The sequence below is a fragment of the Leucopleurus acutus genome, assembly GCF_964270905.1.
Source record: "Leucopleurus acutus genome assembly, chromosome: 12".
NCBI classification, from domain to species: Eukaryota; Metazoa; Chordata; class Mammalia; order Artiodactyla; family Delphinidae; genus Leucopleurus; species Leucopleurus acutus.
The window spans coordinates 64757518-64782020 of record NC_139154.1 but is presented as its reverse complement, the minus strand read 5'-3'; the positions used below and the strand labels follow the sequence as shown (position 1 = coordinate 64782020).

The window sequence follows — 24503 nt, the reverse complement described above, 5'->3', positions numbered from 1 at the left end:
GATGAGAAGCCCACCTGGATGACCCATGTCTCTCTCATTTCTTGGCCAAAGACAAACCAGCAAGGGGGCAGTTCTAAGATGTTCTTTACTGGAACCAGAAACCTTTTCTCCTCACGTTGGGGCGTCAGTCCTAAATATGACCCCCCCCCCCCACCCCGCCAGTGACAAGAAGGAGACAAAGGGTCCAGCAAGAATTCACCGGAATCTTGTGGATGAAAAAAAATCATTCAGAGGAAACGTGCAGAAGCCAATGTCATGGTGACCCACTTGTACTGGCCCCAGTTCAATCTATGGGTCAGGCAGTCAGAAGGACAAGCTACCGGACTCCTAGGGACACAAAATCAAAGTCATGTTCTTCACATTAACTAGTCACACTTCTAAATTCACTAGATTTTATAATTAAGCTTTAAGAATCCATTTTATAATTAAGAAACAAAAATGACCTAATAAGGCATTCATCCTCTGGTTGGGCACAGATTTCTTCCAGGAGAAGAGATGGCTCTTGGTAATCTTTTGCTTGACACCCTCCTGATATACTTGTGAGATGACGAGACAGGTTAAGGGGTTGGGCCATAGCTGTGGTTAAGGACATCTGGGCTCAGGTTAGGGGTTAGGTAATATATATTTTCTCTTTATGAAGCTACTGTACCTGGGGGTTCAAATCTACCAACAATGGTTTCTCAATTTTGTTTCATGAATGTTTGGCCAGCTGGTCGGAAAAGGTCGTCCCTATAGGCTAACAGACACATGGCAAAGCTCTCAGTCCGGCTTGGGGGCGGGGGTGGAGTATTTATATAAAGCTTATACTGAAACTGCTAACTGGATAAGACAGAAGCTAAAATTTACTGTGCCTGGTGTGTGCTAGAGACTGTGCTGTGCTTTAGTAAGACAACTACAATACCTCCCGGTAGGCCTCCTGATGCATGACCATCAGTCATTCAAAGTGTGTTTGAATTTGGAACCGTAATGTAGAATGACAGTCTTGTGAACATAAAGGCATTGCTCGGGGTGGGATCATTCTCTGAATTGAGCTTTGAAAAATGAACACTAAACAGAAGCACTTCTCGTGTGATTTTATCACTGTTCTTTTCTCACTCACGCATCAGCAACAAGTCAGTCTGTAATGGTCCCACGTAGAGTTCCAATGCTGCATTTTCCCAGATACTTAGAATCAGATTTAGGAATCTTATAGATCATGTCGTCTAACTCCCCTCTCTGTGTCCTCCCTCATCTTTTATTATGAGTGAGGAAATCAATGCACAGGGAAATGTCTCAGCCAAGCATCCGTGGCAGAAGCCAGAGCTAGAACCAGAGTTTCCTGCCTCATGGTGCCCTCTTTCCCGGATCCCATGCTCCTTACCAATGAAGAGGGCACATATGAACACAAGTAGGCTAATGGCACACACCCGCCCCTTGGCAAAATCTTCAAAGCCAAAGAACCAAGGGCCAGCAGAGTTATCTGAAGTATCTGAGACCATTGGAAGAAAAAGTTCAGGTTATATGAGGTAAGCCCATTGCTTAAGCTGACTAATCTCAATAGACTGGGTAGAAGCTTTTCTACAAAACGCCCCACGTAGAAAACAACACCAGTCCACTATCAAATTCAACTAGGATCTAAAAATAGACACGATAAAAAACAAGGTAAATCCTGAAATCGAACAGATGGCACTGGGGGGAGATGGGAGGTCTGAGGTTAACCAATGAGGAAACTGGCTTTGTTCCGTGAACAGGTTGGAGAACTTGGACCTCTGGTTTTAGATTTCAAGCTGGAACTTTTAATTTAAATTCGATCATTATGTACCCATTGACTGTGGGCAAATGACACCGTAGAAGCGTGCAGGTCACTTAACCCAACTGGCCGCAACCTAAGTTCTTGTTTCTAAACCCAACTGGCCGCAACCTAAGTTCTTGTTTCTAATCAGTTCGGGGTTGTACGATTGATACTTTGCGGAGTATTAAATGCAGGGCTCCACTTCCTTCTCGGGCAGGCCCGCCTTCCCAGATGCAGAGGGGAAACAGAACGGCCTACGGCAATTCTTCCTTCAGAAGTTCTTCCCCACAACCTCCAGACTTGCGGGCCACTGAAATACCCTCCACACAGACAGCTCGGCTTTTTATTTTCCCCTTTAGTCCAAACCACACAGAGCTGCCACGCTATGCTTCCTAAGTCATCACTTCCTGTAACACCTTCAAGGAATCTGTTACTTCCAGGATAAGTCCAAACTCCTTCTTGTCTGAAATTTTAAGAACTCCACGGCTTAGCCAGACTCTCCTTATAAAGTGGTCTTTCTCATGCCTTCCCAGTGTAAGCCTGCTTTTCTGGTACAACATGTCATCACTCCCCCTAAATGTGGGGGTCAAGCTCCTCCCTCCCTCAGACTTGTTGTGCCCTGCTCCTCCCCCTCTCCTCCAGTGACATCATCCCCCCAAACTCCCCCACCCAGCACACCTTCCTCATTCACAGTGGTCCTTCTCTCCCATAGGAGCCGAGGGTGGGGATGGTTGATCTGAATCCCACCACTAAACTATCAGTGGCCAAGTTGTAAAGCCTCCCCTAGTCTCAGCTTCTTCCTCTGCCCAGAGAAAGGACAATACCTATACACCATGGGATTCGGGAAAGATTAAAGAAATTGGTCCTTGCACCAGGCTTGCCGCTTAACAGGTGCTCAATAAGTCTTTCCTTCCTCTTTATCACATACCACCTTTATTCTAAGTTACTATTTTATGTATGCTCTGTCATCTGCTCTTGCACATAAGAGTCCCAGTTCTATCTCCCAGTGGCACCTAATAAGGTTCTGGTACAGAGCAGATTCTCATGATCAACTTGCTTGTCACCAGAGTAATGTTATAACCCAGCTACGTTCTCTCTACCTCACTCTCTCTATGGTGGAAAACCCTTCTCAGCGAGCCAAAGTGGTTTCTATTAATGAGCCAAGCGAACTAGAGACAGCACTCACAGAGAATAGGAGAAATGTTAAGTTTTGAATCTGCTTCCAAAATTCTATCTCTACCTAAGTCTCAGGAATGTGCCCATTTTAATAAAAGAAGGACATTTATAATGTAAACCTTCAAGAAATGACATCCTGCATATATATATCCGATTATACATAGGTAGGTTAAAACCATCAAGACTTACTCCAAACTGTCAGCGGAAGTTGCAGTGGCTTTAAACTTTTTTCCCCAAAGTAAAATCCTTTCTTCAAATGACGTCTTACTTGGAATACTAACACGAGAAGCAGCTGAAGGTGGGACTGCTCTGGGTGGATAGAAAGAGGAGTGTGGAAGTCCTCTCTTCATAGCACACACAGGGTCTCTTTGTCCAGATGTGTGTGCGTGTGTGTGTGTGTGTGTACATGTGCACACACACACAGCAATTCCTGAGGTACCTCCACAAAACCAATTCAGAAACTACAGCTTAGCGGAATAAGCAAATCGTTTAGGAGGACAGGTAAATATACTCCACACTGCTGAAAAAACATCTACTAAACAAACATATATACACGTATATGATGTCAAAGGAATTTAAATCTTGTTCTACAAGATGCCAATGTCAGAGTATTTACAAGCTGTACTCAAGTTTATGTTACAGAAAGAGAGAAACAAAAACAAAAAGAGGCTATTCTGCTGCACAGAGGCAAATGGTATCTTTGCGCAACACCGGGCAGTGCTTTCTGGTTCACTTACTGCCAACATCAGCTCCATGGGAAGCCAAGCATTTACGGGAGACCCGCAACCCCCAAACTCAGGATTTCTCTACAGGACGCCCTAGGATACTGTGAACCCTAGAAATCATTTGGTTAAAGAATACTTAGTGACAACAGAAATAGCTACAAGATATCTTTGGTGAAACAGTTGAAAGTGTGATATCAGTTTTTAAAATATATATGTATAAACAGATACATATTTTTAAGTTGGAAATATACACATCAAAATGTTAGCAGTAGTCATTAGAATAATTCTTTTTGTTCTTTTCTGAATTTTCCAAATTTTCTACAATTAACAAATATTCTTTGTGATTAAAAAAATATTATTAATATTTTTTAAAGGCCAAGGCCAACAGTTTCTGGAGAACAAAGCAATGAGTTCACCATTAAATTGTTGTCAGGCAGCATGGTGTCCCATGATGCCCATGGCACGGTACACTGGGTACACAGTAGATGGTCAATAAACAGTGGCTGAATGGACAGGTGTGAGGGCCTCGTCCTGCTCCAGCCCATTTTGGATATAATCCCTATGCCCATGCCCCCTTTCTCCTCTCTCCTCTTTTGCACTTTCAGAAAACAGAAAAGCTTCGAGAAACAGGGTGAAAGACCTTGCTACTCTCACCAGCTTAAGGGGCATTAATTTTTTTAAAATTCCAATCTCACTGAATCCAGGTAAAACAGAGCTGTCACTCAGAACCTCTCTCATGTGTGTGACAACAAATGGGGACTGGGGAGACGCGGGCTGGGGGTAGGAATATGTGAAGTAGAGAACTTGGGCAAGAGGGAGGTGTTGGACACCTAATAGCATCCTGTGAACAACAAAGGTCTTCAGCACACCTTGCTTCCAACCTGGGTTCCATTACAGACAAGCTGTTAAGACCTCTCTGGGCCTCGGTTTTCTCATCCATAGAAGGGAGTGACCTTACTTGTCTCACAGAGACATCTTTAGGAACGTGTGGGAAGGCTGATCTAAATGAAATGAAGGCATTTGTAAAAGTAACTGTCCTATTCAAATGCAAGGTTGTGAAGCCTTGCTTGCCTATGAAAACCGTGATCTCCTCTCTCCAACTGGCTTGGGCACCCCTGGTAGGTCTGCACACAGACACGCCCCGCCCCACCACATACACACTCATTCACATACTCACTCTTTTTCTCTCTCTCCCTACCACCCGCACGCCCACCCCCATAATCCCCACCAGCCCTCCACAGGCCTCAGCCCATCCTCCTCAAGTGAACAGTGGTTATAACCACCACTTTGACAGAGGTCCTATCCGAAAAGTCTCGTAAAGCCTCGCGGTGATCTGCACACTGCAGGCCCTTGCTGAAGATGTCTTCCTGGCCGATTAAAAGCAGTGGCTCTGTTGACCGGCTTGCTCTAGGGCAGGATGGTCTTTGGAAGTAAGGAGATAGAGTCTGCTGGAGTCTCATCACTTTGACAATGGCTTCTGCCAATGGGAAGCCTGTACCCTCTACCATAGATCTCATTTCACTGAAATCTGTTAGAAGCTACGGAGGCTATCTCTTTTACTAGCAAGCATATCGATTCCCGGTGGCTGCCTGACCCATATACCATCTCACGGTGTTGGACGTCTCAGTCTACGCTCCTGAGGCACTCGTCAAATCCAATCAAAGCCCCTCCCACCCCTCAGACACCATGCTGCCTCAGATGGCGTGCTCTAGTACAAAAGAGACCCATACTTCACTCTCAGCTTTTTTAGATTTAATCTGACACAGTCACCTCTTTTTTTAAAAAAAAAAAAAAACTACCAGTGCCCTAATTTTTACTGTTTTTTGCTTTCGTGTTTGCTGCTCTTCAGAATTGACAGTCACAAGAATGTCCAAGTTCCTTGAAACCACAGTTTTCCCCCTGCATAGTCAACACTCCTTTCCCAGCAGTTTTCACCCCCTGCTCACACAGCTTATTAAAACTCATTTGAAAAATGTCTCCGGTTGCTTTTTAAGGATTTTTCCATCCTGCATTTCCCCCAGGGCAGTGAGGGAGGTTGGCCAAGGGAGATTCTCTAGTTCACCCTCTGTTTCCTTCTTAGCGACTCACACTGACCAAGCCCTCCAGGAGCTGTCTTCCCAGGCCTGGCAGGAAATGCCAAAGAGTGGGGGATGAGGACAATTAGGTAGAGACTCATATTTTTAAAGAGGAAAAATCACGGATGAATTTATTGAAGTCAGGTTTAGTTGGAAGGGATGATTTCACAACGGGGATCACATGCAGCGGCTCAAAATGCCTGAGAATTTTATTTCTTATAACTAGAAAAACAAAAGCAAAAACAAACCTACCACTCAGTGGCTCTCCCACCCCCAGCCTTCCGTGGATGAGTGGGAAGCCAGAAGAGGCAATTCCTGAAATCACACCTCCCCCTAAGCCCTGATGTTGAGCAGCCCATAACTTTTAGAGCCCAAAGAAGCAGCCTCCCAGTATTACCTCCCCTCTCTACCACTCAACATCTGATCTTGCAGACGCAGGAAGCTCCCTCTTTATTTTCCAAATACCCTCCCCTTTCTTCTTCTCCTTCCCTGTGGTTGTTTAGCCGTTGACATTTCCTTGGAAGAAGCAGGACAGACTGAGGTGGGAGTTCTAGTGTTGGAAAAATAACAACGAAAATGAGAGTTGGAGATGACTTCTAGGCTTCATCAGCATCTCTTTGCCTTTACCCTTTTCCAAATGCTGCCCGTGCTTCAAGGTCCAAGTTAGGTGCCACCTCTTCCAGGAAGCCTTCCCAACTGCCTTCTGCAGAACTTCAAATGAATCACCTACAGGGCTCCACGAGAAGAGTTACAATGCTGTAGAATATCACTCATTGCATGTCTGTCTCCCCACTAAACAGCAATCTCCATGCGTTCAGAATGTTTTGAGCTTTGTAGCCCCAGAACCTAGCAGTGTCTGGCATATAACAGATGCCGCATTCCAGAGAGCACACAGCATAGTGGGAACTCAAGTCAAACATACTGGTGTGAATTTGATTGAAACTGAAGTTACTGGCTTAATTTGAGGGGCTTTCTGCCTTTTCTCACAAGCCCTGGAGCCATTTCATTCGCTTTTTCCTTCTAGATCCCATGGAGAACAATCAGAGTGCAGAAGCCAAGGGCAGGTGGGCTTGGCACAGAAAAGGCCACATCCTTCTTTAACTGTAACTTGGTCACTCAGTGGGCTGTGGTGACCAGACCTAACTCATGACCTGACGTCACGATTGGCGCCAGTAGGCTTACACAATCATTGCCATTGGTCACCATACCAGACATGGGACCTCACACACTTCCAAGTCCTGTCCGGCAATCTGCGTAGCGCGTGCCCTGAAGCCATGTGCAATCCCTCAGGAAATTCTCAAAGGAATGCTTTCGTAGGGGCTGTTTCTTCTACATACCAAACACTAAAGGCCCATCTAAAAATAATCAAACCCGACTTAACATTATTGCCGCTCTCTGTGTCATAATCAGACAAGAACGCAAGAAATCTTAATAGGATTGCAAGCAGGTCTTGTGTTCCTTAATCATGTATTAGAGTCTTAGTCAAAACCAGGCTTACGGTGGCTCAGAAACGCTGCCCTTTCTTTTCAGGAAAAGTGAAACTAAAGCTGGACTGAACGATGGCCACGGAACTCGGCTCCCATTCCCACCCAAGTCCTGTCCCGGTCCTCCCCACTCTGCAGAGCCTAGACTGAGCTCTTTCCGCACCTCCAGACTAAAGCTCATCCCCTCCTCTGAGTCCTCCCAGCTCGAACACCTCCACCCAGAATGTACCGTCTCAAAGCTGTTTGCTATGGAAGTTAGTATAACTCCCCACCCCCATCCCTTATTTATTTTACAGCAAAATTCGACTAGTAGTTTCTTTTCTTTTTTTTTTAAACATCTTTATTGGAGTATAATTACTTTACAATGGTGTTAGTTTCTGCTGTATAACAAAGTGAATCAGCTATACATATACATACATCCCCATATCTCCTCCCTCTTGCATCTGCCTCCCACCCTCCCTAACCCACCCCTCTAGGTGGTCACAAAGCACCGAGCTGATCTCCCTGTGTTATGCAGCTGCTTCCCACTAGCTATCAGTTTTACATTTGGTAGTGTATATATGTCCATGCCACTCTCTCACTTCGTCCCAGCTTACCCTTCTCCCTCCCTGTGGCCTCAAGTCCATTCTCTATGTCTGCATCTTTTTTCATGTCCTGCCCCTAGGTTTTTCAGAACCTTTTTTTTTTTTTTAGATTCCATATATATGTGTTAGCATATGGTATTTGGTTTTTTTTCTGACTTACTTCACTCTGTATGACAGACTCTAGGTCCATCCGCCTCACTACAAATAATTTCGTTTCTTTTTATGACTGAGTAATATTCCATTGTATATATGTGCCACATCTTCTTTATCCACTCATCTGTCGATGGACACTTAGGTTGCTTCCATATCCTGGCTATTGTAAATAGAGCTGCAATGAACACTGTGGTACATGACACTTTTGGAACTATGGTTTTCTCAGGGTATATGCCCAGCAGTGGGATTGCGGGGTCATATGGTAGTTCTATTTCTGGTTTCTTAAGGAACCTCCATACTGTTCTCCATAGTGGCTGTATCAATTTACATTCCCACCAACACTGCAAAAGGGTTCTCTTTTCTCCACACCTTTTCCAGCATTTATTGTTTGTAGATTTTTTGATGATGGCCATTCTGACTGGTGTGAGATGATACACATTGTAGTTTTGATCTGCATTTCTCTAATGAGTAGTGATGTTGAGCATCCTTTCATGTGTTTGTTGGCCATCTGTATATCTTCTTTGGAGAAATGTCTGTTTAGGTCTTCTGCCCATTTTTGGATTGGGTTGTTTCTTTGCTTGATATTGAGCTGCGTGAGCTGCTTGTAAATTTTGGAGATTAATCCTTTGTCAGCTGCTTCATTTGCAAATATTTTCTCCCATTCTGAGGGTTGTCTTTTAGTCTTGTTTATGTTTTCCTTTGCTGTGAAAAAACTTTTAAGCCCCATCCCTTATTAAGTAAACCCCTCCACTTGAGAATCACCTTCCCTTTCGCTGATAACTCCATACCCAGCACCTACCTCAGAGTCAGGTGAACAACAGCTCCTTTTTAAAAACATGATGACTGGCTGCCACAGGAAAAGCCACATTTTCTGACGGTTAAGCTGGGGGGTTATGATTCCTCATAAGATTCCTTTCTAGTAAGCAGAGGTCCTTCGGCGAGGTTAGAACAATTAGATGAGCACACATCTGTCACGTAAAGTGACATGTGCCACGTTCTACTGAGCAACGGTGGTCTGGGACTTGCTCCTGTAACTGTCGCTGCCTGACACTGGCCTGAGAAAAGAGTTAGCAAATCTCTGAACTTCAGAGGAGAGTCCCCTCTCTCCCCAACCTCACCCTCCACCACCCAGACACCGATCTCCATGTCAGTTTGGTCGCCGTGCTGCCGTAAAGGAAACTCATGGTGTTGTATGATGCCATCTTGCGCTCCAAGAGCAGCCACACGGTGAAGGCCCTCAGCCAATTCTAACCGCACAGAAGAGAACACTGCTGACACTGAAGACATCGTTCCTGCCCCCTCACCCATTCAGCAAGAGGGCAGGGAAGCAGAGCCTCCGCTCTGGCTCTCCAGGTCCACCACGCACAGGGGGTTCACAGGGTGCCTACAACTGGACTGGACCCCTCCTGGGATGTCAGACCTCTTGGCAACACGTCCAAAGAAAGCAAGCTCGTGTGGATGCCTGCCTAGGAAACCAGCTCAGAGGGTGAAAGAGACGGCACAGCTGCTAGACGCAGGGGAAGAGGGGCGTCTCCCCACAGAGGGGACACAACGTGATGTCAGAGCAAGTCCCCGCTGGACTGGGAGTCGCAGAGATGAGACGGTAAGTTCGACCTGGCCAATACCAAGTATCTGTGGGCAAAAGACTGACTTCTCTGAAATCTGATTTTCTCACTGGTGCAAAAAGAAGATTAGAAGAGAGAATTTTTAAAAAATCTTCCAACCCTCCAATTCTGAGAGTGACAACCTACCGCTTGTGAGGCCCTCTGACAGGTACCATGGAAGATAAAGAGATATAGGATACATTTCTCATTAATCCAGGATCATGCTCACGTGGAGAAAAGAGGAAAGTTGACGTCGTGACTGACCCTCTATTGTCACACTGGATTCTGCGCGTGTACACACACACACACACACACACACGCACGGACCCACAAATATCAGGCAATACACACTAGCTATCCTTGTTGTGGATGCGTGTTAAGTCCTATACTTGTTCAGAAAAGGGATTTCCAGATTTTTCAGGAGATATTTCATATTCTCCTGAGAGATTTCAGAGGGTTAGGAAAAATTTCATTTGATCCGTGTTTGGAATGGGTAGTGACAGTAAGGTAAAGCTTGGGATCACGTCATTGGGAAATAGTAGATTAAGTAAAGGTAACATATATATTTTTCCATTGCAGTTCTCCTCAGCAACTCTGACAAGCAAATGTATGTTGAGACACTCTAAGAGAGGTCAAGACGGCAGTGTCCCAAACTATGGGCCACAGAGTCTTTCATTCTTTTTTTTTTTTTTACATCTGTATTGGAGTATAATTGCTTTACAATGTTGTGTTAGTTTCCGCTGTATAACAAAGTGAATCAGCTATACGTATACATATATCTCCATATCCTCTCCCTCTTGCATCTCCCTCCCTCCCACCCTCCCTATCCCACCCCTCTAGGTGGACACAAAGCACAGAGCTGATCTCCCTGTGCGATGCAGCTGCTTCCCACTAGCTATCTATTTTACATTTGGTAGTGTATATAGGTCCATGCCACTCTCTCACTTCGTCCCTTTTATTCTGAAAAGTTTCTCAAGTGAGGAAGGTTCAGAGAAATACCCTTTGGGAAATAGTGTACCAAAGAGACTGTAAATTCCCTGAGGTCGGGGACTGGGCCTTGCTTACCACGACCTCTCCAGCACCTGGCACGACACTGGGCACATGGAAAGGATTCAGTAAAATATAATAAAATAAAAATTGGCCAAATGACCAAATGAGTAATTGTTGAATTCCAAGTGGAAAGACTGGCATTCGCAACGACACAGTGGTGAGAGTATGCCAAGGAGCAGGGAATCATCTGTCCAAGGTGGCACCCGTCACTGTCTGGGCTCCAGATGGATACGGGTAAGCGCTTCAGGTGAGGCTGCCTTTGCCTCCTCAAGGAGCTAAGGGCTCCAAATCCTTAAGGCATCCTGAAAGACTTTCACTCATTTTATTCCCCGAAATGGGGTAATAAAAGAGCTTCAAGAAGAATGTTGGCATTTCTCTTTACTAAGAATAACAAATGAGTCAAGGATACTCATCGGTCAGACTCCATAATGTACTTACAGATTATTTTCATTTCTTTACTGCCACCTTCTGGTCCCCAGGCACCTACTTGGTAGTTTTAAAATGCTACCTTATATTTGTGGTTCACGATGGCAACTTTTCTTTTTTTTTTTCCGCATGCCACATCGCTTGCGGGATCTTAGTTCCCAGACCAGAGATCGAACCCCAGGCCGGCAGTGAAAGCGTCGAAGCCTAACCACTGGACTGCCAGGGAATTCCCCACGATGGCATTTTTAAGCACTTGTTCACATCCTTTACCTCATATGACATTACACAGGTCAGATGTGGTTCGGGTGGCCTTTACTCTTTTTTCATTTGATCCGAAGGCCATAAAGAACTTAAGGGATTTGCCCAGTGACAGAAAGGTAGGAGCTGAGAAAGGACTAACCATGCCTGTTGTTTTCTCCAAGGAGCAAACACCGGGGTTAGTCATTCGGCTTTGTTCAGCTACATTTGCAAAGACTTCTATTGCCCTCTCATCCCTTCACAAGCACAACCTTGAATGGAAAATCCCTTGCCCTTAAAAAAGAGAATACTGTTCAAATATACCTTGATCTTTTCAAGGGTAAAATCCATTCCACTTTACAAGGTCTTTGAGAAAAGAATATAGGGGATTGATTTTTTTTAATCTGACAGTCAAGATACCATAGTGTCCTACGGCACAACCCCAAGATGGAGGTCCACCAGCTTCTTCTAAAACATACCTTGGTCTGGAAGCAGCAGTAGAGTTGGGTTAGGTACGGGTGTTTCCGCGCCAGGGCCAAAATCCTCTTCTCTGTCATTGTGCAGTCTACGTCATCATCCTGAAGGATGACATCCTTCTTCAGGACCTTCACAGCATATACTTCATCTTTGCCTTTGAGCTCCGCCAACATGACCTGTAATCAACCAAAACCACCCCGTAAGTCTATACTTGTAGGGAATCAAAAGAAACCCAAGTCAACATCAAATGCTTTAAAATCTCCTTTTTTTAAATTTTAAATAGCATAATAGTATTTAAAATGTAAAGACTACCCATCCTAATACAGCTACTACAATTTATTTATTTTTAATCTCTAACAGTGTCCAGGCAAAGAAAAGTTCAATGCACATCTATTAAATAATTACTCGTATGTTCATATAATTTGTCATACTTGCAATTAGAGTACAGCAAATAGATTGTTTTTTAACTGAACATTATTTCATAAGCATTTCTCTACATGGTCTCCACCATATCACAGTTGCTGGTACTCAATTCAAGTATATCAGTAACAGTTTAACCATTTACCTCATATTAGACATTTGAGTTACATCAAATTATTATTATATAAACTGCATCAAGCATTTTTACACATACAATTTTTTCTTTCTTTTATATCACAGTTTTAAGATGGAAAGCCTTAGAAGTGGATTATAGAGTTAAATATTTTGCACATTTCCTAACTGACTTTCAAAGAGGATGTACAATATAATCTGCCGCTAACAATGTAGAAGTGCTTTAGTTTCATGCAAATTTACCAACAGTGGGTGCTTTCACTTAAAAAACGTTTTTGCTCATGTCATGGGTGTGAAATGTTACCTCAATGCTGTTTTAACTGGTAATGAAACTAAAAATATTTGTTTTCTAATTATATTTACGTTTTGTGCGAATTACTTGTCAATTTCCTCCGTCTAGTTATCTATTTTCTTACACATCTGTATGAGCTTGGTATATAAAGTTACTACCACTTTACTTTTTTTTTTTTTTTTTTTTTTGCGGTGCGCGGGGCTTTCACTGTTGTGGCCTCTCCCGCTGCGGAGCACGGGCTCCGGACGCGCAGGCTCAGTGGCCATGGCTCACGGGCCCAGCCGCTCCGCGGCATGTGGGATCTTCCCAGACCGGGGCACAAACCCGTGTCCCCTGCATCGGCAGGTGGACTCTCAACCACTGCGCCACCAGGGAAGCCCCCACTTTACTTTCTGCAAATGTTTTTCTAGGACTGTTTTATGATTTTCTGTTATCTTTTTCTATTGAACAGGGTCCCCTATCTTATGTAGTCGAATCTGTCCTTGTTTACCTTTATGGTTTCCTCTATAGCTTTAAAGCTGGGAATGTGATTCCTTCTCTAGAGAGCAAATTAGCAGTTCTATTTTCTTAAAGCTTTCCTATCATTTGATATTTTTGCACTCATTTCCCTATAAATGTGACAAGACTTTCTCCCACTGAATAACTCCCAGGTACAGTATTCTGGTAGAGCTAAAGAACAGTAACTCAGAGGCTTCACGAGGGCGTTCAGGATGTTGCCCTGAAGGCCTCTGTCGCCCACGTATACTACAAACTCTTTAAAACTGGCTCAAACTTTGGCTGCGATTTCTCTGAAGAAGCAACCTAAATGCTCCGGACTCATCACAGTTCCCATCCTGCTTACACCCTATGAAAACCTGGAAACTCTGAGCCTGCTTCTTTCCCCTTGAATCTTGCTCAAAATTAAACCAGATCCTGCTCACATCCCAGAGTTATGCCTCCTCAGAGGACTGGGGTCTGTTTCTTATTTAACCAGTCTCCGAAGAATGTGATCGCTTCATCTTTTGCCATTTAAGCCAATCCCAGTTCCTTTCCTGCCACTGCGATCTCAGGATGAGATGGGGCAGGTGAGATGGGTTAAGAACCGGGGCTCATAGCCTGGGGTTTCCAGAGAGCCACTCCCTCTGGAGAGAAGTGGAGCACGTCTGCAGCTCAGCCTGCAAAAGTCCAGGACGCGTTGAGGGCATGGGACCCCTGGGAGCTCCCAGAGCCAGGCACCTGGGCCCCAGAGCACCGGCGCTCTGCTCTGGGAAGTCCTAGAAAGATGACTCCCATCGACCCCCAGGCATGGCTTTGGGAAGAGCAGGAATAATCAGGGGTCTGAACTGAAGTGTTAACCAGCTTCCCAGGCTCTCTGCCCTTCCATCTTCTTTCTAAAATAAACGGGATTATTTTTCCATCTCACCCCACCTTCAGAATGCTGGCTGATCACTGCAAATACTTTAGCGGGCACACTCTGCACCCACGCCCCACATCGCTGTGTCGGGCTCGGACACAGCAGGAGAGGGAGAATGGAACCGACGGCAGTGGCCCCTCATCCAAGACATGAGACAGCTGTGCTCAATCTCTTGCCAGGTGCAGAGGACAAACAAGACATTTAGTCAGTGGCAGAAAAGTCAGTTGAATAACATTATATTTCCAAAGTAATACATGCTAAGATTTCCTTTGAGCCCCAAGTTCACTGAGGGCAGAGATTCTAGAATTCATTTCCAAAGTCTTCATGATGAATTAAAGCCAGAATTTCAGACGGATCTCTGAAGGGAAGAAAGCTATCATTACTATTCTCGATAATGGGACGCCAGGCACACGTAGTGCAATTTAAACCGTTCCAAGTGCTTTCTCCCCCACTCTCTCACTTGATTCCTGTCCCCATTTGACAAACGAGAAAAACTAAATCCCAGAGAGGTGGAATGACTACACTGAACTCCCACAGCTAGTTAGCAGGAGAACCCTGGCTCCTGTCTGCTTGGCCTCAGGCCATCTGCACTCAACAAGGAAGGAAAACATAATCAGACTAGGCTGAAATGTTCATCACTTAATCTTGGACCAAACCAGCAGCCCTGCCCCTGCATGTCACAGACCTTGCCGAAGCTGCCTTTGCCCAACACCTTGATGAAGTTGAACTCATCCAGGCCCAAGCGCTTGGCCTGGCCTTGCCGGACTTCACCATTCTCGCCCGGGCTCGCCAGCTGGCCGTCGGTGGATGCCGCTGCCCTGTGCTCCTCCCCTCGGTTGTCAAATGACAAGGCCTTCCGGATGTTGTTTTCAAGTTCTTTTATTTCTAGGGCCAAGGGTGACAAGATACTGCATGAGCGCATACCTCACGAGCCCTTCCCATTAGGATTTAATACTCAGCATTTACCCCCATGAGCTCTCAACCCTCTTTCTGGTTCTTCACAGCAGCAGACCCAGTGGGGCATGCCTTTACGTGGCTTCATTTGCTCTGCACACTTTCCTTGGCACCTAACGTACAGCAAGGCCTAGGCATGCAAGAGGAGGCCGTCCCCGCCAACCAACTCCTTCAGATCTTCCTTTTACTCTGGGACCAGGCCACCTCTCCGAAAGCCCCCTTCAGCCAGTAGCCTATTTATTCCATTATTCTAGGTGTAATGGAGGAATCCTGGCCTTCTCTGGAACCTCGCAGAGTCCCAAAGGCAACAGGTACCCTTCCAGTTTCCTTTGAAAATTAGAACAATGACTAATGGAGAACCATTGTTACAGTAATTATTGGTGAGGTAATTATTTCAATAGCTGGGACTAAGAAGCCTTTACCTTCTAAGGGACTTTATTTGGCCTTGTTGCTGGGTTTATTCTAAATACCCATCTTACACAAGGTTATTTAACAAAATGAGCAATGGGCTTATTACCAAAAGAACTGCTTCCCAAGAGTGACATGCTGCAAATTTATCTAGGACGGGACAGGGATTCCTCAGTACAATTTCACAACTACGACACAGCCTTGTGCCCCTCCAGAGTATGTGACCTGAATTACCTGGGGATGATAAGGCTGGATGATCCTTTGACCTTTTCTATTTGAGGAAGCTTTCTTGTTAGCTATACATTCACCAAGACGTACACTCCTCTGTGTAGAAATGGGCATCTTAAGCATGACCCATTTTTAAAAGATGCTCGTGAATAACTGGGATCACAGGAGGGGAACATAAACTACTGACCCTTGGGAGTCAGAATCACGCATTAGTGACCACGTGCTGCTTGACATAAAGACAACTTTGGCTTCTTTTCAGAAGGACTGAGGCCCAGGAGAGCTCACTGCAGGAACCTGGAGATCTTCCTTGCATCTGGAGTTTGACTACTCTGAGACGTGTCGGGGCAGGGTAGAGGGGAGGGGTGAAGACAGCTTCCGAGTCTACAGATATGCCCACGCCAATTCTGCAGTTTTCTATCTCTTATTCTTAAATAAGTGTAACTTTTGGTCTCAGCACAGAGCTTCTCAGCCTAACTTCCAAGGCAAGTTAATAAATGGATTTTGGAAGACAGAACTTGGATGCTTGGGGATATCAAAACTTGAAGAAAATGTCTTTCTATGTGTTCTTACAACAGAGGGAAGAGGAATAGTGCCTTATTTCTGCTCTGCAATAATGCCATGTCTTGCTAAGAGGGTTTTCACGTCCCTCTGTGCTCACAACACTGCTGGGGAATGCTGTACTTGCACTGACTGGGGCCAAAGAGAGGTCCTGAGGGGCACGGTGTCCTGCCAAGGCTGGACAGCACTCTGGGCAGGGACCAGGCCTAGAAACCCGGGCGCCTCATCCCTTACTTGGGGTCTCTTTACCATATGACCCTGTCTCCTTGAAGCTCTCAAAGGAGCTCTCAGCATTAAAAAAAGGGAAACGTGAAAATGCCCACACTGGGTCGGGATAGTACCTGCTTGTTGGAGGCCCCAGAGTACCGTCAGCTTACTGACAGATGGGTCAAACCTCTTTTGAAATGGAGCAGAGTATAAAGACGCAGAAAGTGAACCAGAGCAGCATGGAGAGGCGCTCAGACCAATTATTCTGTGGCCTCAGGACTGGCATACCCCCTTGCAGCTGTTTTATTTACTCCTAGGTAAGGGCTAGGGTCACGCCAAGGGCTGGGTCACAGGGATGACCCCCAGGGAGGGTTCGATGGCATGGATTCTGAGAATGGGGTCCCTATGCCAGGAGGGGCGCAGTCTCACCCTTACCACTGACTTAGTTCCTGACCTTTGGACAAACCTTTTCAACTCTCTGCCTTCCACTTCCCACCCTGTAACCTGGGGACAGTAAGGGAGCATGGACGAGAGAGTCGGCGTGAGCATAAAATTAGGATAAGGAAGACGAGAGAAAAGGGGCTACAGAACATCAAGGCGCTACTGCTACGATTCATTAATGGTGGTGAATGTTCTGCCGATGCAAAAATCCCTTCCCAGTGAGATCTGGTTCTGGTCACCAGAGGGGAAGGTCTTAAACGTGTAAGTGCCTCCTCAGCCCCGGCATCCTTGGATGCCTGCAGAATTCAGAAACTCTGAGGACTTTCAGCACATTCTGACAGCGAAGGAAACGTCCTGAGCTGAGCTCTAGAGGGGAGTCAGTCCCAGAGCTGGCTTCCTCCCCACTGCTTCTCTCAGGCTCTTCGCCAGCCTCACCTTCCTATCCCCACCCACCCACGTGGTAGACGCCCTCCCCCACCCATCCCCCCGACTCCTGCGCTGTTCTCAGGTTTCGGGTACCTTGATGAGAGTCAGGGAGGAAGGAAGCCAGGCTCAACTGAGCAGTGCTGACGGGCCTGGGAGCAGCGGGGTAAGAGGAGGGCTTCTCCCTCTCCTGAACGTGGAACCAGGGAGAGGCAAAAGAAAAAAAGAACCACAGCACCCCAGCTCGCTCGCTCTCGCCCTGCCTGGGGGGCATTTCAGGCTGGCACAGTCATTCAGTACCTCACCCTCAAGAAAGCCTTGTAGAGGGAAAGCACAGCTAAGGAGTCAGCTGGGAAAGGTCACCTGGAGACCCTCCAGGGCTGCTGGCTGTTTCTGCTCACAAGGCCATGCTTGGATGAAGAGGCCTCGGGCTCCCTCGTCCTTCCAAGGACAGAGCTCAGAGGTAAAGAAGCAAATCTGAGAGTCTCACCTTGGTCACAAGGGGAGGTGGGGGCCGACCTGGATCGATCTTCCTCAGACGGTGAGCTTCCAGAAGCAGGCTGCGGGGACTCAGCACCGGCAATGAGCTAGAGAGGGGGAGAGAACGAGGGGAGAGAGGGATCAGAAGGGAGCGTGGGGAGTTTCCCCGAGGTCAAAAGCATCAAGAAACGATGCCAGGGGCCCTAGGAGTCCCTGGCGCACAGCAGCAGCTGCTGAATTGACAGTTTGAAGGCAGAGACTCAAGGTTTCATTTGCCAATTAAAGGGAAGAAAACAAGAGATGTCAGTCTGCTTGATTTTTATTCTATCCAAATACAGCTGACCTTTCCAAGCGAAGCCCAACCTTACCCCTTCCATGAAACCTCCCTGCCTACCCAAGAAACGCAAGTTACCTCATCCAGTGCAACTTGACACCTGCCTCTAACAGCTGCTTGCCATTCATTACTTTGTTCAGCTTCATTTCGTTTGGGGCTCGCTACTCAGGTAGACTGTAGGTTCTTTGAAAGTTAGACCCTATCTAGTGTTTGTACTGCCCCTGGCGATTGCAGAGAGTGATACACACAACAGAAGCTCAATAAACGTCTTCAGGTGTGTGGGTATTTGTCGGCAATTGGCAAATTTTAGCAGGACACCCCCAGGGAAGTCTGTTTCCCGGCATAGATGCTGGCATATCCACTTTAAGTTCCCATTTAAGTCAGAGGTTTGGACTCAGAGATTGCAAGCCCTTCTGCTCCCTTTTACTCTTGATCTACCTGCTGTGCACACACGCTCTTTCTGGATGATGGACTACTTGCAAGGGGCCATGTTAAGGGAACCAAAGCTCTAGCAAGCCTGATGCTCCTGCAAAGAAACCCTTGAAGCTTCTGGCCAAGGGCACTTGTCTCCCATCCTCTCGTACTAACTTGAGCTACTATTTGGTTCACTTGACTTTTTCCAGCTTTTGCATTAGAAGCATCAAAGCAATAAAAATATCAGGACTGAAGTCCTTTAGTCTTTGACTTTGTTCCTTCCTGAATTTCTCCATGTTGGCTTCTTACCTCCAGGATCTCCCAAATCCAAGACAGATAGACAATGCCTGGCTACTGCCATTATGGCCCATGTAAATACAGGGGAGGGGGCAGGTACTGAGTTTTCTCTGAAATGTTTCATGACAATAAGGATTCTGCCTCAGTTTACTTCTAGCAAGAAACAAAATCATGTCCCCTGAACAGGGCTCTCTGTAGAGCTCATAAATGTGTGTGTGCAACACTGTCATCACAGGCTGTTCGTCTAACCTGCCTCCCCGGTGGAGCGCCAGCATTCTGGGTGCTGACATTCTGCTTGCAACTCCAGTGTCTTGGGTCAATAACTGAAGTCCTGTTTCCACGAGGGGGACCGACAGAGCTGAGAAGAGCCACCAGAAGCACAAAATCTCACAGTTAACCAGAGAAGAGAATGTTTTTTTCCTCCAACCCTTAAAAAACTGCTTTGTTTACTGGAAAGGTAAGGAAGAAGAAGTTTAAGAAGATGGAAACAACCCAAACCTTCCCATTTCAGGGAAAAGGCTCCTCTGAGAGGCAGCAGGGAAAAGGCGTGGGCAGCTTCTAAAATGCCCTTCCGAAGGTATTTCAAGCGAAAATTCAGGGACATTTAGGAGTCGAGTTGTAGAGGCGCCCGGAGTCAGGCTTGTTTTCTAGTAAAAAAAAAAAAAAATACCGGGCAACAAGGGCCACCCACCCCCACCAGGATTTCTTGCCCAGTTAACATGGTTCCAGTTTTCTCATAAGTTAAGTCTTTCAGAGAATTCTTACATTTTCTAGGCTAGGATCCAAGGCTAAGAAGGGCCTTCAAACAAAATGCTATGGATACCTTTAGCTCTATTTACATCTGTGGGCCCTGACTTACCAAAATAACATTTTAGCAAATGGATCTCTTCCTACTGACATTCAGAATGCTACACGGATAGAGACAGGGCTTTGGTCTCCAAAGACAGGCCCAGATGTTTCATGTCGCGGGACATAACAATATTCCTCGGGCAGCCGAGTGCCGGCACTAACACAAATCTTCTTGGCTTGCTTCCTAGAAAAGAATGTGGTTCCAGCTCTTCATCCATTTATCCTCATTAAAGTGATACCAGAGGCAAAGTCTGAGCACTGACATTGCTTTCATGCCAGTCCTGGAGGCAGATAAGTCTATTTCCCTGTCTAGAGTCGAGTCTTTTCTGGAGGGAATTCCAGAGTCCTCATCTTGAAGCTGACGTTCCCCTAAGAAACAGCACACTTGAGACTTGCTTAGCTTTTCCCCACCTCTGGAACCGAAGGAGACTTTCATGCTACCTGCCTGACCTTTTCTTTTTTCTTTTTTCTTGAAGCACGTGCTGCTTCAAGTCCAGTGTCTCAAACCCAGCAGTCTCAGAACGTCACTCCAAGTGACTCTCAGGAAGCCAACACAGAGATGCTGGCTCACAAAGAGCTCCAGAAACACCACCAAAGAGCCAGTTACCTTTTTCCTCCTCTGGCCACTGTTGGTGATTTTGTCTGGAGTGACGCCCAGGTCAGCCAGCACTTTGGCAATGCCCCTGGCGTCCACGCCACAGTTGGGAGCCACGTTGGTCTCGCAGCGCCGGTGAACGTTCATCTTGCAGACTGTAAGGAAGCACAGAGGAGAGGCTTCCAAATGGTCATAGCCTAAAACATTACCTTATTTTGTGCTGGTTGTAAAAGGAACACACGTTCATTTTTTAGAATTTAGAAAATGGAGAAAGACAAAACAAGAAAAATGAAAGATCACCCATCATCCCCTCACACAGAACTAAAATCATCCACCAAACCATCATATGGAGATAACCAGCTTATGGATAAATAAAAATCACATTGAAATTTCCTTTCAGGGAGCAGAACACTGACCATAGAACTTAACTGGTTTCTCTGAAGAAAGTTCAATCGGATGCTGAACCCAAATGGGTCCCCTGTACACAGTTCACTCTATTACTCTGCTGAAATGCGGGAATATTCCCGAGAGAGGAATGCCCACAGTACAGCCTATCAAGATGTTCATCTGAAAACAAGGAGACTGAATGAGGTGACCTCCAAGGCCCCTTTCAAATCCAAAATCTGGGTTCAGAGGGACAAAGGCCACGCCTGAATGTCTTTGTTTTGTCCACATCACTTCACTGTCCTTGGTGTAGGACATCAAAGGCGAAGACGTCAACTGTTTGGGTTTCCAGTCCCGCACATAAGGAGCTTGGAAGTTGCTGTTCTGCCCTAATGGGTAAAAAGCTGAACAAACTGGAAAATCAACAACTCTTCCTAAGATTTATCAGAGAAGTAAGGTCACAGGGCAAACCACTGCCCTGAGGGAGAGACAGACAGGTAACTATATGAATCACAACTTAGCGGAGCAGAAACTCCAGAGCAGCAACCCCGTGGAAACCAGTGCAGGGTAGGGAAGCTGGCACCGAACTGACGAACTGCTGGGGTCCCAGAGCGGACAAGTCTGAGAGTCAAAGACTCTAGGCTGACCCCGTCATAGGGGTCCCCGCACTCTGGGAGCTTTACCTCTAACTGTCTGACCAGGTTTCTCACAGTGAACATTGGAGAAAAATTCCCTCCTGCTTATGACAGGGGGAGAGGGAAAGGATTTTGAAATATACCAGAGCACCCTGTTCTTAACAAGGCCTACTCTCAGGAGAAGCTATTTTGCCAGAGACTAAACTATTGTAGTTTTATCAGATCCTAAGCAACCTGGGGGAAGGGAAATACCCAACTCCAGCCCATGCTAGCTATCCTGTCCCACATAAGGTGGAGCGGGGCGGGGAGGGGGGACCCTGAGAAACATGTGTGAGGCTCATACTTCAGAGGCACAGGCTCACAGAAAGACTGAGATCTAATCATATGACTACAGAATGCTTCCCCTTCCCCAGCACCTTAGCACCATGTTACTAAAGGCCTTTTATTGCAGTTCCTGTTACCCAACACATCATGTCTGACTATCAAAAAAAAAAAAAAATTACAAGGCATACTAAAAGGCAAAAAACAGTTTGAAGAGACAGGGCAAGCAGCAGAACCAGACTGAGACATGGCAGAGATGTTAGAATAACCAGACCAGGAATTTAAAACAACTATGACTGATACGCTACGGGCTCTAATCAATAAAGTAGACAGCATGTAAGAACAGATGGGCAAGCAGAGAGATGGAAATTCTAAGAAAGACTCAAAAGGAAATGCTGGAACTCAGAAACACTGCAACAGAAACGAAGAAGGTCACTGACGGGCCCATTAGTAGAATGGACATAACTGAGAAAAGAATCTCTGAGCCTGAGGATATGTCAATAGAAACTTCCAAAACAGAAAAGCAAGGGAAACATATTGAAAAAAAAAAAAGGAACAGAATATCTAATAAATGTGGAATGATTACAAAAGATGTAACATATGTGTATGGGAATACTAGAAGGAGAAAAAAGGGAGAAATGAACAAAAGAGATATTTGAAGCAAAAATGACTGAGAGTGTCCTCAAATTAAAGTCAGACACCGAACCGCAGACCCAGTGAGCTTAGAGAACACCAAGCAGGATAAATGACAAAAATCAAAACCAATAACAAACTACACCTAGGCATATCATACACAAGCTGCATAAAATCAAAGGTAAAGAAAAATAATCCTGAAAGTAACCAGAAGGAAACAACACCTCACCTACAGAGAAGGAAAGATAAGAATTACATCTGACTTCTTCTCAGAAACCACATAAGCAAGAAGAGAGTAGAGTGAAATGTTTCAAGTACTGAGAGGGGAAAAAAAATGCAGAATTCTGTAGCCTGTGAAATTATCCTTCAAAAGTGAAGGAGAGGGCTTCCCTGGTGGCACAGTGGTTGGAAGTCTGCCTGCCGATGCAGGGGACACAGGTTCGTGCCCCGGTCCGGGAAGATCCCACATGCCGCGGAGCGGCTGGGCCCGTGAGCCATGGCCGCTGAGCCTGCGCGTCTGGAGCCTGTGCTCCGCGGTGGGAGAGGCCACAGCAGTGAGAGGCCCGCGTACCGTACAAAAAAAAAAAAAAAAAAAAGTGAAGGAGAAATAAAGACTTTCTCAGACAAATAAAACTGAGGGAATTTTGTTGCCAATAGACCTGCCTTGCAAGAAATGTTAAAAGAAGTTCTTCAGGCAGAAGGGGAGAGGCAGCATGTGGAAAGGAGGGCCTCTGGAGTGTGGAGTTCCCGAGTTTGGAGGCTATCAGCAAAAGATTGTGGATCGCTTGGCAAACGGTGAAGCAAATACTAGACGTAAAAATATAGTAGAAAACTGTTTTGGAGCAGCTGGCCAACCCTTAACTATACCTGGACGGGTTCTTATTGGAGAAGGAGTATTGACTAAGTTGTGCAGAAAAAAGCCTAAAGCAAGGTAGTTTTTCTTATTCAATGATATTCTTGTGTATGGCAATATTGCCATCCAGAAGAAAAAATATAACAAATAACGTATTATTCCCCTGGAAAATGTCACAATTGATTCTCTCACAGATGAGGGAGACTTGAGGAATGGATGGCTGATCAAGACACCAACTAAATCATTTGCAGCTTATTCTGCCACTGCCACTGAGAAATCAGAATGGATGAATCACATAGATAAATGTGTTACTGACTTACTCTCCAAAAGTGGGAAGACACCCAGTATGAACGTGCTGCCGTCTGGGTTCCTGACTCTGAGGCAACTGTATGTATGCGTTGTCAGACAGCAAAATTCACACCTGTTAATCGTCGTCACCACTGCCGCAAATGTGGTTTTGTTGTCTGTGGGCCCTGCTCTGAAAAGAGACTTCTTCCCAGCCAGTCCTCTAAGCCTGTGAGGATTTGTGACTTCTGCTATGACCTGCTTTCTACTGGGGACATGGCCACGTGCCAGCCTACTAGATCGGACTCTTACAGTCAGTCACTGAAGTCTCCTTTAAATGATGTATCTGACGATGATAGCAGTGACTAAGGGAATATTCTGAAATATTTAATCGGATGTGACTACCTGAGAAATCAGCTCTGGGGGTGTAAAATCCTGAGCTTTCTGTCAGTTTTGCTCTAGCCATGAATTGGCCTGAGAAACTTATAACCTGTGTGCCTCAATATATTCTATAGAAAGTAGGTCCTGTTACCATCCCCCAGCCCCAACTGCTGCTGCCACTCTCTCCTCACCTCCCCCAGCTCCCTATTCTTCTACAGGGATAGACTGTTGCGAATATATCAGAAGAGTTTTCGGTTTCTTATTCTTGTTTTAATTCTACACTATTTTCTTGAATGGTTGGGAAAATATGTTTATTTAACATATCATGTACTATACTGTTGTTTATTATATGTTCTGTAATATGGAAAAACTAAAAGCAAAGAATGATGGAAAAGGAGTATGATGTGGTTAGCTAATAATGTTATTAGCTTTTTTCTAACCATCCTATCTAAAGGTTAAGACACCAGTAACAGAAATACATGCTTTGGAAATACTTTGTTTGGCTTTTTCATACACCAGGTGGTGCCTTATCATAATACCACTGTTGCATGGAATAAGCCCCTACCTCCTCACTTTTCAGTTTGTTTTAAAAATACACTGGTGCAGGGCTTCCCTGGTGGCGCAGTGGTTGAGAGTCCGCCTGCCGATGCAGGGGACACAGGTTCATGCCCCGGTCTGGGAGGATCCCACATGCCGCAGAGCAGCTGGGTCCGTGAGCCATGGCCACTGAGCCTGCGCGTCCGGAGCCTGTGCTCCGCAATGGGAGAGGCCACAACAGTGAGAGGCCCACGTATCGCAAAAAAAAAAAAAAAAAAAAAAAAAAT

At 45.7% G+C, this 24503-nt stretch overlaps 1 protein-coding gene and 1 pseudogene across 3 annotated transcripts in view; one reads left to right on the top strand and one right to left on the bottom strand.

Annotated features, from left to right (window-relative positions):
* PRKCE (protein kinase C epsilon) overlaps positions 1–24503 on the bottom strand; it is a 507953-nt gene that overhangs the window by 144637 nt on the left and 338813 nt on the right. For both annotated transcript variants that reach the window (XM_082851881.1, XM_082851882.1), the window contains exons 7-10: positions 20200–20342; positions 17709–17805; positions 14685–14884; positions 11765–11938 (exon numbers count right to left, since the gene is read on the bottom strand). In XM_082851881.1, the coding sequence (XP_082708007.1) occupies positions 11765–11938; positions 14685–14884; positions 17709–17805; positions 20200–20342 (614 nt within the window). The remainder of the gene's footprint in view (positions 1–11764; positions 11939–14684; positions 14885–17708; positions 17806–20199; positions 20343–24503) is intronic.
* LOC309970147 (pleckstrin homology domain-containing family F member 2-like) lies at positions 22748–23667 on the top strand (annotated as a pseudogene). The gene has a single exon. The product of its transcript is annotated as a pleckstrin homology domain-containing family F member 2-like (transcript).